Here is a 16,118-nt window from a genome sequence, read left to right as displayed (position 1 = left end):
AATTATACTCGTTGCACGTATTTTCCAAAGCGTGCAAAGAAGAATAGAAAAATCCAGAATAAATATAAAGAAAGAGATACGACACAAGAGCGCAATGGTAATCGATATGCATTTGGAAATTATACTCGTTATAGGTCTTTTCATACCGTATAGAATATTTTACGCATACAAATATTCTGTGCGTAAAAATAACAACATACAATAAAATACAGTACAATACAACATACAATGGGGTGTTGTCATTTATATCCTTTATATAAAAGATAATTGTTCTTTAGGAGAAAAATATTGTATGTGAAAATAAATCAACCTCCTGCATAAAAGGTACCTTAGAAACATTTCTCATATTCGGAGTACATTTTCATGCATTAAATGACGCGCAATGTCACGTATTTTCCAAAGCGTTCAAAGCAATGAATAGAAATCCAGAATAAATATAAAGAAAGAAATACGATACAATAGCGCAATGTTAATCGATATGCATCTGGAAATTATACTCGTTATAGACCTTTTCATACCTTATAGAATATTCTCTGCATACAAAATACCAACATACAATAAAATACAGTACAATACAACATACAATGCAGGTGTTGTCATTTATGGATTACACAGAAAAAATATCTCCAAATAGCACATAAATACTGAGATACGATAGAAATTTTGCCTTTTTTTGCAAAACAATGATCACAGAATTGTGATCATTGTTTTATGAGTAACATAAAACAATGATGTTGAAAAACATCACATTGTGATTGTAAGATGGATGGCAAAATGCCCAATTTCTTAACAAATATCAGGTAAGGATCTACAATATACATATTTCAGGCTTATATGTTACGTAGTTGTAGCTATTTTTTGTGAGTGCTGCACACACACAATTCCTCCTCCTGTTGTTGCTGAAAAGGAGGATTTTGGCTGCTAAAGTGCTGGGAGTTTAGCTAACAAGTTGCTCCAAATTTGAAGGTGATCAAGGAATGATACCGATATCCTTTTGTCACACGAAACAAGAGAATACATTAGAAATATTTGGAATTAACCCAGTAAAAGTTAGATGTTTGTAATAGAAGCGTAAGTGCGATAGCTTGTTTTGTAATTTCTTTCGTTCACAGAATTGTGATCCTTGAATAAACTGGGCATAATGTGGGAAAGAAATTTGAACTTAACTGAACAATTAAGTGGCATATTTCCGAGTCTTAGTTTAAGAATAATGATCAACATATCGAAGCGCATAAAGGTACTCATAATATTCAGAGAGGAGTCCAAATCTAAAACAAAAAAGGGGGGGGGGTATTGTGGCTTATTAGAGGCAATTTAGCTGATCATATCTATGATATACGGATTTAATATTTGGGAGTCGAAATCAGGAGAGGAATCATCAGTACTCGGACACCTTTGCGGATAGGTGAAGTAATAATAATAATAATAACAACAATAATTATTATTATTATTATCAATCATATATTAATATTAATATTATCGAAAAATTATCTGAATAAAATAATAATAATAATAATAACCATCATTTTGTATTTTGGTTTAAGCCAATAAAAATACAATAAGAAAAAGGAAAAGTTGGTCCTCGTTGGGGATCTAAATAGCAGAGTAGGAAATGATTGTCGGACATACTAAAATATTTTGTATGTCTGACATAAGAGCAAAGCTAATAATAATGGCAAATATCTGTTGGATTTCTGCTCAGGACATGGACTGGTTATTACTAACACCATGTTCCAACATAAAAATGTGCACAAATTCACATGGAGAGAAGAGGCTAGGAATAAGAAAAGTCTCATTGACTATGTTATTGTAGATAGTGATGTTTTCTCCCTGGTGCAGGACACCAGAGTGTACAGAGGATTTGAAATTGGAAGTGATCACTATTTAGTCTTGAGCAGGATAAAATTGAATTTCATATTGAAAAGAATAACATATAAGAAAGTTTTAAAGCGAATAAAAGTTGAGCAGCTCTCAGATGTGAACTGTAGACTAAAATACAGAAAGATTATTGAAAAGAAAATGAAGGAGTTTGAGAACAGGAATCAAACCTTGGAGATTCAGTGGCAAACTCTGAAGAAAACATTGATTGATTCTGCCAGAGATGCATGTGGAGAGGTTGTGTGCAAGGATAAAAAAAAATCAGAACTCCCTGGTGGACACAGGAAGTTAAAAAGGCAGTGAAGGAAAAGAAGAAAGCATATCAAAAGTTCCTGGCAAATAAGTCAGCTTTTACTATTACAGAATACAGAGACAAATGTAAGAACTAAACAGTGTGTAAAACTAGCTAAACAAAAGTCATGGGAGGACTTTGGCAAGAATATAGAAAATAAATATCAAGAAGGTGGAAAAATATTCTGGAGGTTGTTGAAGAAGCTTAGGAATGGAGGAAAGAGTGCTGTAAAAGGAGATAGAGATGATAAAGGTGACATGAAAATGGGAGAAAAAGATATCCTTGAAGTATGGAGTAATTACTTTGAAAAACCGCTAAATGAAACAAGCAGTGATGACAGCACAGTGATAAAAAACACTGACCAGGCATGCAGTCAGTAATACATATCCATACTTGAAGTAGAAAGGGCCATAAAAGGCTTGAAATGTGGAAGGGCAGCAGGAGTAGATGATATTCGACCAGAAATGCTGAAGTATGGTGGTATAAAAGTCTTACAGTGGCTGCTCTGCATAGTTCAGAAAGCTTGGACAGAGGGACGAATTCCCGATGATTGGAGTAGAGCTCTCATAGTACCCATATATAAAAAGGGAAATAAAACTGAATGTGAGAATTACAGAGGTATTTCCCTACTGAGTGTTCCTGGTAAGATCTATGCAAGTATACTTGAGAAACGGTTGAGAAGAATTGGGGAAGAAAAGCTTGGTGAAGAACAAGCTGGATTCAGGCCAAATAGAGGCTGTCAGGATCAGATCTTCACTTTACGACAAATAGTCGAGAAAGCATGGGAATATAACAAAGATCTGTATTTAAGTTTTGTCAATTTGGAAAAGGCATATGACAAGGTGCAAATACTTAGTCTTTATTTGAGTTATAAGCCAGCAGTTAGAATTGAAGGCAGTACAGGAAGGTGGTTTAATGTTAAATCTGGTGTGAGACAAGGATGTACATTATCCCCTCTGTTATTCATTATCTATATGGATCACATTATGAAGGAAAGTGGTATTAAACCTGATATCAAAATTGGAGATGTTAATGTCAGCTCTTTGCTTTATGCGGATGATGTTATACTTCTAAATAAATCCGTCACAAGTCTGCAAGATTCTCTGACTAAATTGAATAGCTGTTGTAATAGATATGGTATGAAGGTCAGCAATAAAAAGACAAAGAGAATGAAAATAGGCAGAATCATTGAAAATGTCAACTGTGTTGTGAATGGAGAACCTGTGGAACAAGTAAAACATTCCAGCTACTTAGGCACGATTTTTACTGAAGATGGTAAATTAAATATAGAAATAGACAACAGAATCAGCAAAGCTGGTATGGTGGGAAGTCAATTGAATAAATTCATATGGAATAAGAGAGAAATTAGTTGGAACACTAAATATACAAGACAGTGTTCAAACCAATTTTAACTTATGGATCTGAGAGCTGGGTCAGAAGTAAAACACTTGACCAAAGACTAGAGACCGCAGATATGAGAGTCCTGAGAAAGATTAGAGGCGTGAACAGATGGCATTAATGGCAATATCATATTAAAAATGAGGATATTAGGAAAGAACTTGACATTGTCAGCATCCAGGAATGCGTTAGCAGAGCTAATCTCAGGTGGTATGGTCACTTAAATAGAATGGGAGAGGAAAGATTAGCAAAACAAGTGTTCTCTGCCAGGTTGGCAGGAAAACGACCCAGAGGAAGACCAAGATATAGGTGGATTGATACAAAGTGCCTTAGACGATAGAAATATAAGATCTGATAATGTTGGAGTCTTGACAAGTAACAGACTGATTTGGAGGAAAATTGTAGATAGGAAGTTAGTAATGATGTAAATTTTTCATGTAGTACTGTCATATCCTGTACACCCATTGAGGGTACATGGCAGGAATTTGATGATGATGATGATGATGATAATAATAATAATAACCACTGAGGAGGATATAATGGAAATGAAAAAAAGAATAATGATGTAATGTTGGAGAGAAGGCAACTATTTAGATGATCTAAGTGCTTTATAAGTTAGAAAAAGTGAATGAAGAATTGGGATTTAAATTTAATTGAACAACCGTAAGTGTATTTATTCGATTCAGTAAAACAAAAAAGATGGATATAAGTTGAATGACTAACTTTTGAAAACGTCGACGAATTCATACATTTATCTATTCTCGTTTCTGTGGAATTTAAGTTTAGGAATCATTTAGTTATGAGAAACGAATTAGTAAAATTGTGAATTAAAACGCTTTATCACTAGAAATAAGGAATTAATGAGACCTTTGTAAGAATTCAGTTTGCAAATATTGGATAGTAGTCCCCATCTGTAATTATCAAGGTTTAAATCGATGTAGTGAGGTTGTACCATGATAGTTTTGAGAATTGCATGGTTAGTTGCAATCGGATAAGATTTATTTGAAGTCTATAAGTTAATTTAGAGCAGTGACCAGAGAAAAATTTTAGCTGATCCAGGATCAGAATAATATATGCACGTAAACACAAGAAAGATATTTAATTAACTAAATATTTCGGTCTGGAAATAGCAGATCATCTTCAGTGGCACTACAAGAACAGTTTTTGAAAAAATACAAGGTTAATTTAAAAAATATTTAATTAACCAAAAATATTTGGTTAATTTAATATCTTTCTTGTGTTTACGTGCGTATATTATTCAGTCTTTATGTCACAAGTATCCTTAAAATATCAAATTTTAATCCTTCACGGGGAAAATACCACCAAAATGATCCGGGATCTACTAGAGGGCGTCATAAGGAGTTAATGAAATCGAAGAGAATTCGAACAAGTATACGCAGTTCATGTTTTTACTGTTTTTGCAGAAAGTATGTGTAATAAGGTTCACCAACGAGTTATATAAATGGCGAGTTTACGTATCTTTAAGAAAAAAGTGATTACGACGATTGAAGGATACCCTTTAACCGTCTTTATGTCAATCGTCAGTTGTTTCGGTACCAATATTTTTCACGGTCTAGATATAGCCTTCAGCTGCCAGTAGCACAACGCTGATCTCGAGTAATAAGAATGGCCACAGAGTTAGTCTTTGTAGTTTCAACACTTTTGCTGGATTGCTGCTTACTTTTTATTTATTTTTCGAACATTTGAAGTAAGCCCATCAAGGAAATTCTTAATGCATCACTGTATATAGTTTCCGTTCTATTTTATTAATATTCTAAGATGAGCGCCTTTTCATTCTGCGCTATATTCGCTTAGACTAAAACTCGGAACAGTTGCAAGTAGAATTTTGAACGTTTCGTCACAGTTGATGGATATCAAAGTTATAAATCAGGTCCAATCCATCACTTAATTTTCTTTTTCTTTCTCGGTGAAAAATATCATCCTCTCACTGATACACTATTAAAACGAAATTAATTTTTAAGTGCTTTCAAAGAGAGAGAGAGAGAGAGAATATAAATAGTATTAATCACTTTTTTGCAAACATGTCACTAAGTCACATATTCCAAAAGGCTACTTTGAATTTATTTTCTCCAAGAGTAGAGAATTCACCTTTTGCTTTAGCATCTTCCTCTTTCTTGCTTTCGCTTAAAATATTTTCAATCCATACATTTGTTTCACATATTAGAGAAACAAATTTTCTAGATCTAAAAAAAAAAAATGCAAACGTATACTTTCACGAATTACGAAATTTGAGATATTAACCTATAATAACGTCCTTGAATTGGAAAATGTCTTTGATATAATATAACTAATCCCAATAATATATCTACTGACTTATTCAAAATAACAACAAGAGAAGGGGGGTAGTTACCACTAAGTTAAGACCTTAATTAGAACCTTAACTGTCAACCTTAATTTAAATCTTACGAAACTTATTAAATCTTATTTCTCACGAATAGAAACTGTTTTCATCTTCTAAGCCATTAAGAAAATTACCGTCAGTTTTGTGTTATTAATTTAAGTAACACCTCCCAGACCACTACCTTTCTTACGCAATCGAATGGCATTTTCTTCAGAGAACAAACCGTTCAGCATACTCTATTTCACATTACTTGATTTTTTTTAAACTGACAAAGAACGTAATTATTTATTGAGAACAATTAGAAGTTCGGAGGAGCTAAAATTAATATATAAATTTTAATTAGGTAAATTATTTACAGGTTTGTTATTTTTAATTAATAATGAAAAAATTACATTTGAAAATTCTCAAATAATTATTCTGGAATAAATATAAATGATTGCATAATAATAATAATAATAATAATTTTTTTTTTGATAATTCATAATTTTTATTGATTGCTAAAATATTTATACATGCAATAAACATCTTGTGTGATACTGCACCTTAAAATTTTACAGAGTTCAGCACAAAGTGCTGCATTTTCTACATTGGATTTCAATTACAATTTTTAATAATACTTTTTTGCCTTTATATTATGTATTTACATTTACAACACATGTTCTAATATTATCAATGAAGATTATACAGAATTTTTTGTATACTTTTTTTTTGTTGTTTTTTTTCAAAGTTTAAAAAAGAGTGATTATACAAACAAATTTTTGTATTTGTTTATAAGGATTATTTGTAGATGAGTGAGGCAAGTTAATCCCAACTACTTCGAAGCTCGGGTTAGCTTTTATGAAGAGAGTGGGATTTAGCCTTCACTATTTGTGTTGCTGCTACTGTTTATGTATGGGATGTAGGCTTTGGATGCTAGTGATTTGTGATATGTATATTAGTGTTAATAGTATCTTAACTTTGTTGGTATATTTTCCACAGTTCGTTTTCTAATGTTCTCTAGTTATATATGTGTTTTAAATGTCTTGGTAGGTTGTTCAATTGCGTTGGTATCTAATGTGATCTCACAGAAGAACCGTATGAGTTGTTGAAGGGTGTAGGGATGTAGAGAGTTTGTTGTAGATCGTGTTATACGATATGTGTCTCTGTTGTTTCGATAGGTGATGTTGAAGTAATCCTTATTATTTCTGTGTAGGGTTTCAGGTTTTTAATGCTCAGAATTCTGTGTATCGCTATGTACTTGTCGGATATTGGTTGTTGCGTGTAAGGTGTCCAGATCACTGTTGACACGATTTTCCTGTGTATTGTTTCTAATTTTGTTAGGTGGTTGTTTGATGTATTTGCATAGACTGTTATTCGGTATCTGAGCAGGGATTCGCAGATACCGTGATATAGGAGTTTTTTTATGTTGGGTGGAATAATGCCTTTAATTTGGAAGAGTTTTGCTGGATGAGTTTGGTGTGTAGGTATTCTATATGTTTTGTCCATTTAAGGCAGGAATCTATATAGAGACCGAGGTATTTTGCGTGCGTGTTACAGGTTTGATTTCGGACCATTGGCAGGTGTTTTTGTTGTTAATGCAGCGGTATGTTTGACAATGTATCGATAGTGATGCGGGGCGTATGATTCTTGAGTTATGTATTATCAACGTCTGTGTTTTGGTGCCGGTGATTACAATTGCGTTTTGGTGGAAGTATGTTGTGATTTTGTTTAGGTCTTGTTGTGCTTTGCAGAGAGCTGTCTTAATGTCTGTGCGGATTGCTAGCAGTGCAGTGCCATCTGCGTATTGAAATATTTGACTTCTTATGGATATTTTATGAACATCGTTAATGTATATGTTGAATAGAGTGGGTGATAATATGACACCTTGAGGTACACCGTGTTTTATTTGTATACTCCGAATGTGACATGTACCTATTTTTGTTAATTGTGTTCTGTTTGAGAGGTAGTAACTGTTTGGTGGTGCTCGGACGTTTATGTGAAGACAGGAGGCAGTGATAGTATTTCCGAATATTTCTTCTCTAGTACATGATGTTATTTTTGGTATTAGATTATACGTGGATAGCGAGTCTAGGTATTGTACAGTGTTGTTCTGGATTTCGTTTGCAATATTTATGTTTATATCGCCAATTATCATTAGTTATTCGGTTGAGCATATTTCTTGGAGTGAAAACCGGCAATTTAGTTCGTGCAAGAATTTTATCATGTTTAGGTTTGGTGGCCTGTAAATAGCATTTAGTATTATGGGATGCTGTGTATTCGCGGTATTAATGATTTCGAGGCAGAGGAATTCAGCATGCTCAAACTGATAGGCCGTTTCTTTTGCTATTAATTTATGTTCGATCAATATTAATATTCCACCCCCTCTTTTTGTTTGGCGGCATGATCTATGTTGTTGGAAGCCTGGAATTTGGAAAGCAGTTGCTTCGTCATTAGTTATGGATACTTCTGTAAGAATCAATATATCAATAATATCAGTGTAATTCCTTAGATAAGCCTGTAATAATAACCAATGTTTTCGGATGCTTCTGATGTTAATATGCAAGATTGAGAGACCTGTCGCTTGTACGGTGTGTTGTTTCCATGCATCAAGCGATTCGAAAGTACAATTACTGATGTATTCTGGTGTAATTACATCTATCTAATGGTTCACATTCATTTTTGTTGTGTTGAGATCTTCTTATTGAACTAAGTTGGAGTCTTCTGTTTCACTCTGGCAACCTATCTATAACTTCCGAGTTTTTTTTTTTTTTGTATAGACTTTGAAGTCTGTGACTTTCTCAACAATATTTTGCCGTCTTTGATCCATAAAAATTGATAATTTTTTCTGTTTTTTCTTTTCTTGCTTGGTTCAAAAGATTCTGATTGAAAGGTGTTAAATACTCAGATAGAAAGATTGGCCTATTGTCTTGCGTTGCATTTATATCCTTGACTACTGGCTTTTCATTCTGCTGACTTTTATGAGATTGTCTCTTGTAGCCTTGCTTGTCAGACGGATTATTACCGGTGCGAGCCGTAGCAAGCCTTGTTTTTTGTTCTTCCTGGGAATCCGATTTACGGTCTGAATATCATTATGCTGTAGGGGGTGACAAGAAGAGTTACTTTGTGACACTTTTAAATTAACAACAGGAGTTTGAACCATATTAAAGTATAAAAACTGGACCAGCGATACAACCATGCAACTGTTCGTATGCCTACACTGCCCCCTCTCGTATAGAATAGAATAAATATAAATATAAATATATATATAAAATCGAATAATAATAATAATAATAATAATAATAATAATAATAATAATAATAATAGCAAGAACGCAATTACGATGCGGCCATATTTTAAGTTGTCAAGTAGAGTTTTTACCAGTGGATTAAAATTCAAAGTGCAGCAATGACTTCCGTTCGTCAAGACGAACATATTGATGTACAAAGGGTAAGTATCTGTTGAAAGCTTGAACCATACAGTGGTCAACCACGTGATAGAGGAACAAAGGAAGCCGACATTTTAGCAATCACACTAGGATCGCCAAAACCAGAAAGATAAAGTGCTATAAATGGCAGGAAGACATAATTAGTGAAGAAAACCACACGACATACAGGAACTGTGAAGAAGTGTGCATTTTCTCTGTTCGGGATTGTCCGAGGCCGCTTGGCAGCGAAAATCGAATGCGAAACGCGAAGAGTGGAAGTGCGTACACTGTACAAGGCAGTGCTTAACAGCCAAATCAACAAACAACATCAGGCTGCAAACCTACAGCAATCAACAGTAGAAAAAATGAAAAACAAGGAGTACAATAACGAAAACTCAGGTGAGCTTACTTTGAGTTCATTATTAGAAAATAGACCATAAAACCTATGACCTATTTTCATTGGTTTTATGATAGACTGTTTACTCATATTTGTTAGAGAACTATCTGAAAAACATACCGCACAAATTACTGAAAAATTAAACCGATGTGAGGAATATGTCAGCAAAACTTTCTCAAATTCTCCCTGACATATTGTACTCCTAACTGGTGAACGGTCACTCCTCGAATTACGATAATATCATCGTAACGCCCCCATCGTAAGTGGAGGAATTGACTGTATAACATATGGTTACCATGGTGTGTGTGTATGCGCGCGCGGGCGAGGGCGTGCACGTGTTTTTTTCACTTTCATTACTAATTCATTGGTCTCTTTCTTTTCCACACACTATAAGGATCAGTCTTTGCCCGATATTGTTTTTATAAAGAAATAACCACTAAAAATCACACAAAAAAGATGTTATTATACAGCAGATGAAGTGGTTTTCACTACACTTCATGACCAAGCATCCGAAGTGGAAACTAGATTAAAGCGTTTACCGAAAGCTAAGACAAATCGTTTCGTGCTGTACTTCACCTTGGGGTAGGCACGCCATTTATCGCGTCATGTGCTTCAGTCATGTCCATAACTGTGTTGACGAGGGGAAGAACCTGTTTCAGGACAATAATTAAGGGAAATTCTCTATTTGGTTGGTATATTTTAAACTATATTTATAATTAACAATATCTCTATAGACGATAATATGTATTTGTAACTTCATACCAGAAATAAAAGGATACGATAAAGCAGTGTTTCCTAACATGAGGCATAATCCCCAAGGGGACAAATTTGAATATTTTTTGGGAGATCAGAAAATGATGTTGCATTCGTAACTTAATTTACTAATATTTAAGTGCATTTTTTAAAATTCAAAGCATCAAGTTAACCCTGTATATTTGCGGAGACTGGTTTTGTCCGTTAATTTCTTTCAGCTAGACAGTTTTAACGGAAACTTTACATTTTAGATCAAACATGAAATGTGCACTAGAGTTTCCATAATTTTGCTTGAAATCCGAATATTTTTATTGTTAAATTCGACTTCGAAATCTGATACACAATAGTAACTCTGCTTCTATTAAACTATTTTATTAAAAAGGCCAAAAAAGGACTGGATTCAATAGTTATTTTGTGGAATGTATTGTTAAAATAATAGAAAATGTTTCAGTGTGTGCTAACAGCATCGATAAGAAGAACTTCATGAACACAGTACACCATCACGCCCGGTGCAGACGTGTTAAAGCTGCGAAATCTTTGAGATTCCCTCTGATATTGTCTTTCCTTCCCTTAACCAATGGCATCATACGTGTCCGCAATAAGATGTGCTTTGTATTATGGGAGATACTAAGGAAAGTGATCAGAGCTTACCCCACCTTTACCACGAGTTGCCACAGAGCCGAAAATACTTCAGGCGCAAACTTGCCTTATCTTCTTGTTTGCTAATTTGGGAAAAAGGATTAAGACCAAGTTTATAAAATTCCTTCGTATATTTAACATACAATGTCATATATATATATATATATATATATATATATATAGAAAGTATTTTACCTTGGGTATAATAAATGTTAAAGATACCAAGATATTTTAAACCTGGTTTTACTCCATTTCCCAAGTAAGCAAACAGACAAACAAGTCAAGTATGCGGTTGCAAGTGCTGCAAGTCTAACTGACCCTGCAACTAGTGCAAGACCAGGGCAACTCATGGTAAATGTAGAATAAGCTCTGATCACTAATCTTAATATTTACCCTTAATGCAAAGCAAATCTCCTGGAGGAGATGTATGATACTTTGTATTAAAGGCAAGGGGCCACTACCCAGACCGGATTCGACCTTTATTGAGGTCTCATTAGTGGGAGCCAGGCTAGAAATACCAAGATTTTAGTAATACAGAGCTTATAAGTATCTTACCAGAACAAGTTACCATAAGTACCATGACTACTTTTACCATGAGTTGCCCTGGTCTTGCACTAGTTGCAGGTTCAGTTAGACTTGCAACACTTGCAGGCGCAAACTTGACTTGTTTGTCTGTTTGCTTACTTGGGAAATGGAGTAAAACCAGGTTTAAAATAGCTTGGTATCTGTATCATTTAATATACCCAAGGTAAAATACTTTCTACATTTATATCTCTTCCTGAGATTTTTATTTAATAAGGTTAAAATGCCTTATGGCAACTTGTTCTGGTAAAATACTCATAAGCTCTGTATTACTAAAATCTTGGTATTTCTAGCCTGGCTCCCACTGATGAGACCTCAATAAAGGTCGAAACCGGTCTTTGTATTGGCCCCCTTGCCTTTAATACAAAGTATCATAGATCTCCTCCAGGAGATGTGCTTTGCATTAAGGGTAAATATTAAGATTAGTGATCAGAGCTTAGTCTACTTTTATCATGAGTTTCTCTGGTCTTGCACTAGTTGCAGGGTCAGTTAGACTTGCAACACTTGCAGGCGCAAACTTGACTTGTTTGTCTGTTTGCTTACTTGAGAAATGGAATAAAACCAAGTTCAAGAAAATAGCTTGGTATCTTTAAAATATATATATATATATATATATATATATGTCATACAGAATTTAAACTGATGGAATTTTTCGATTTATGGAGGATGGAGTAAGGACGAGAGGCCATCCTTTCAAACTGAGAATGAAGGCCGCCAAGAAGATTATGAGGGCTAGATTTTTCTCTCAGAGGATGGTGCGTTATTGGAATGGATTGCCTTTGGATGTTATGAGTGCATGCATTGTGAATGAATTCAAGAATATGTATGATAGCTGGTATGTGTAGTATGTGGCCTCCCTCGATGAGTCTCTGACTCCCTGGAGATCTCTCTCTTATAATAATAATAATAATAATAATAATAATAATAATAATAATAATAATAATAATAATAATAATATGAAAAGATAAATAGAAATGATTTCGCAAAATGCATTGGTCCAGTGTCTCTATTAGCATGTGAAATATTTATAAATCTTCCCACCGTCTAGCCCCTACCCCTGAAAAAGAATTGCGCATGGAAACTTCCATCGCTACACAAAGCCCATAAAACTGCGCTGTTCGTGTGAGCATTTCACAGAAGTCACTTGTCTCATGAGGCATTCCTATCAACTGAAGAACGCAATGATAACGAACTGTCAGTTAATTCTCTTGCCACTTGGCCTAATCTTTATGAAAATGTATTCTGTGGGACTTGAATGTCCAGGTAATCGCTTTAAAAGTTTAAATAAGTAGAATGAATTTTTTGTGATTATACAGGGTGTCCCAAAATTCATGCAAGAAATCTTGCGTGAATTTTGGGACACCCTGTATATATCTCATTGAGTAAATGAATGGCCTTTGAATGGTTTAATTGTAAACAATAAAATTCCTTTAGTCAGTGCACAAAAATGCGTCAAAACTAAATAAGGCCATTCATTTACTCAATGAGATATATACAGGGTGTCCCAAAATTCATGCAAGAAATCTTGCGTGAATTTTGGGACACCCTGTATATATCTCATTGAGTAAATGAATGGCCTTATTTAGTTTTGACGCATTTTTGTGCACTGACTAAAGGAATTTTATTGTTTACAATTAAACCATTCAATTGCTGTCTCGATCTACAAATGCAGTTCAAAAACTTTTAAGTTCTTAACAAATAATGATTTTGCTCAATTACTGTGGGGCATGACATCAAAAACATGCTTTTGCTTAATACAATTAACATTTTGCAATTTTTATGAAAAAAAAATGTAATCTATTTTGTTTAGGTTTCTGAGATTTTATTTTAATGTTGTGAGCAACACTTGTAACTACGAAGATATTCACTACCATCACACGTATGCGAACAGATTTGTAAAAGAGATTATATCCAGAGGATTATTTATACTTGTATTGGGTACATTCATGCAAATTCGATAATTGTCCAGACAGTCCTTAAATTGAGTTATCCATCGTTGTATGACTTTTGAGAGGACACTGAAGTAGCACCTTGAGAAGCACTATATGAAAGAGGTTCTACAACGTTTAAGCAATCTGAATAGTCTTTTCATAGATGAAATGTGTAGGGATGAGATCCAGCATGTTAATGTAACATGATTTCTTCTGTTACATTAACAAGCATTGAGATTTTCTGGACGTTTGTACTGTTGATGAGTGAATAAAACACTAGGCTTTATTGGAATTCACTGATGGAAAAGATGGATTCTTTGATATCGGTGAATATTAAGATAAAAAGTAATAATAATCTAACTATATTTATGCGAACAATATAACCTAAGGACGAAAAAATTGCCGAAGAAAACCACCACACCAACGAAGATTAAATAGTTGTATCTGGTGATGTTGCATCATCCTCCAGACCCAGATCGGCATTACCACTTTCAGTCTCTTCATAAGGGCTCTATCTGATAGTATTTCATTTTATTTTGAACGGGACAGAATCAGACACATCTCCTGCAGTTACCAAATGGGTCACTGTTATATTGTATTTGATTAGAAACAAGTACACAGAAACATATCAATTCAAAATAACTACTACAGCAACAATGACATTTGTGGATCATTGGAGTGGCGCAGTGTATGTAGGTTATTAGTATCTCTAATGTATCCTTTAAAATGTTATGTTCTGTATGATAAGCAGAATGTAAAATCGATGGTGAATATCAATATGAAATCATTAACGAATGTTAACATTTTAAATTTTATGAGAGCAGTTATATGCATAATAACATGAACAGAGTTCCTGAATGATAATTATAAAAGAATTTAAATATAAAATAATAAAGCAAATCATATATTGAAATGCGTCAGCACTTATATTTTCTGACACATACACAGACACGCGCGTGCGCTCAACTGATCTCAAAAAAAAAAAAAAAAAGATTAACTTGGGCTTACGAAATACTCTTTTAAACTACTGAATCCCTTTCTTAGTGGTAGTCAGTTGAATTAATCATATCACTTTTGTAATTATCAAAGTGGTGCGACATTATCGCAGTCGAAAGACCTTCAGTTGAACTCTTCAAGGATACGAGGCATCTTTGTAAGGACTTTTCGTGTGAAGGTGATATATAGTCTCACACATATGGATGTCTGTAAATCTGTAGTGCATTTAATATTTCCTATAAAACAATTAGATCTAACGGAGAACACTCGCGATTGCTAGGCACATTAATAATGGTTTCCAATAAAGACGGGGCTGCTCAGACGTCACCAAAACTTTAGAATCAGTGGTTTCATAGAAATGAAATGTCAGGAAGGTGGCAAAATATTCTTGATATTCTTGAGGGTATTGAAAATTCTTAGAAATAGAGGAAAGGGTAATGTAAAGGTAATCAGAGACGAGAAAGGTCACATGAAAATTGAAGATAAATATTCCAGATGAGTAATGACTTTAAAAGACTGGTAAATTAAGCAAGCAGCAACAGCACCTTAGTAGAAATCATAAAGGAACACCATGGTAGAAACCAGAAAGGAATCCTGTCCATACTTCAGGTATTAAAAGCCATCAAAAACCAAAGATGTAGAACGGCATCTGGAGTAGATGATTCTCGACAAGAAATGTAAAATATTCAGGCGTAAAAGTTTTAAGAATGACACACGTAAAGAAACAAATATAAGAATCGACAACATCGTAATCAGACCAATTATAACTTATACAGCAGAAACGCGTGCAGCAGTTACAAAAATTTGAAAAAATTACGAAACGCTGAGGTGATAACATTAAGAAAAACTGAAGATGTTACAATACTAAACAAAATCACGAAGTCACAAATCCGAGATAACTGTAATCCACAGCAATTCTTCGCGTCGTAGACGGAAGTTGAAACCAGGTCTTTTCAGTCGAAGGATATCGTCGAAAATGATTAACTTAAAGTGATTATTGCAATGATTTACGTAGTCAATCCAGTTAATGAATACCTGTTTTTATTTCTGCCTGTTTAGACATTTATCCATCCATGTCATTTTTTTAACAGAAATTATTTAATGCTTTAATCCATTAGATTGGAAAATTCGTGCCATAGAAGACATTGGCTATCAAATCAACTGTGAAAATGAAGAATATAAAAATGACTTGATTTATTTATACACATCGAATGTGTCAGGTAAGATATTAAATTTGCTTCAGATTAACTCTATCGAAATTATTACTATTTTTCGAAATACGCATAGACCTTTTACAATAATAATAATAAATGCTATTCCAAATACTCACAGTTCCCAGTCAATGATAAAGATTTCAGTTAACTGAAAAGACAGGAATACAAATCCTGTTGACGGACCTTTGTAAAAACTTAAGTTGAAAAACTGAAGGTGCAATTGTCAGTCAATACGATGCATCGTTTTTTAACTCAAAAAACTGACTGCCTCCT

The 16,118-nt window shown here is 34.0% G+C and overlaps 1 protein-coding gene across 1 annotated transcript in view; it reads left to right on the top strand.

Annotated features, from left to right (window-relative positions):
* LOC150094858 (glutamate receptor ionotropic, delta-1-like) overlaps positions 1-16,118 on the top strand; it is a 76,857-nt gene that overhangs the window by 39,150 nt on the left and 21,589 nt on the right. The window contains exon 4 of the mRNA XM_090411682.1: positions 15,750-15,851. Coding sequence (XP_090267808.1) covers positions 15,750-15,851 — 102 coding nt within the window. The remainder of the gene's footprint in view (positions 1-15,749; positions 15,852-16,118) is intronic.

Source organism: Typopeltis vanoorti, chromosome 21 (assembly GCF_054136105.1).
Source record: "Typopeltis vanoorti isolate ZY-2024b chromosome 21, IOZ_Tvanoo_1.0, whole genome shotgun sequence".
NCBI lineage: Eukaryota > Metazoa > Arthropoda > Arachnida > Uropygi > Thelyphonidae > Typopeltis > Typopeltis vanoorti.
The sequence above is the reverse complement of the archived record's forward strand: the minus strand, read 5'-3'. Positions and strand labels throughout refer to the sequence as shown.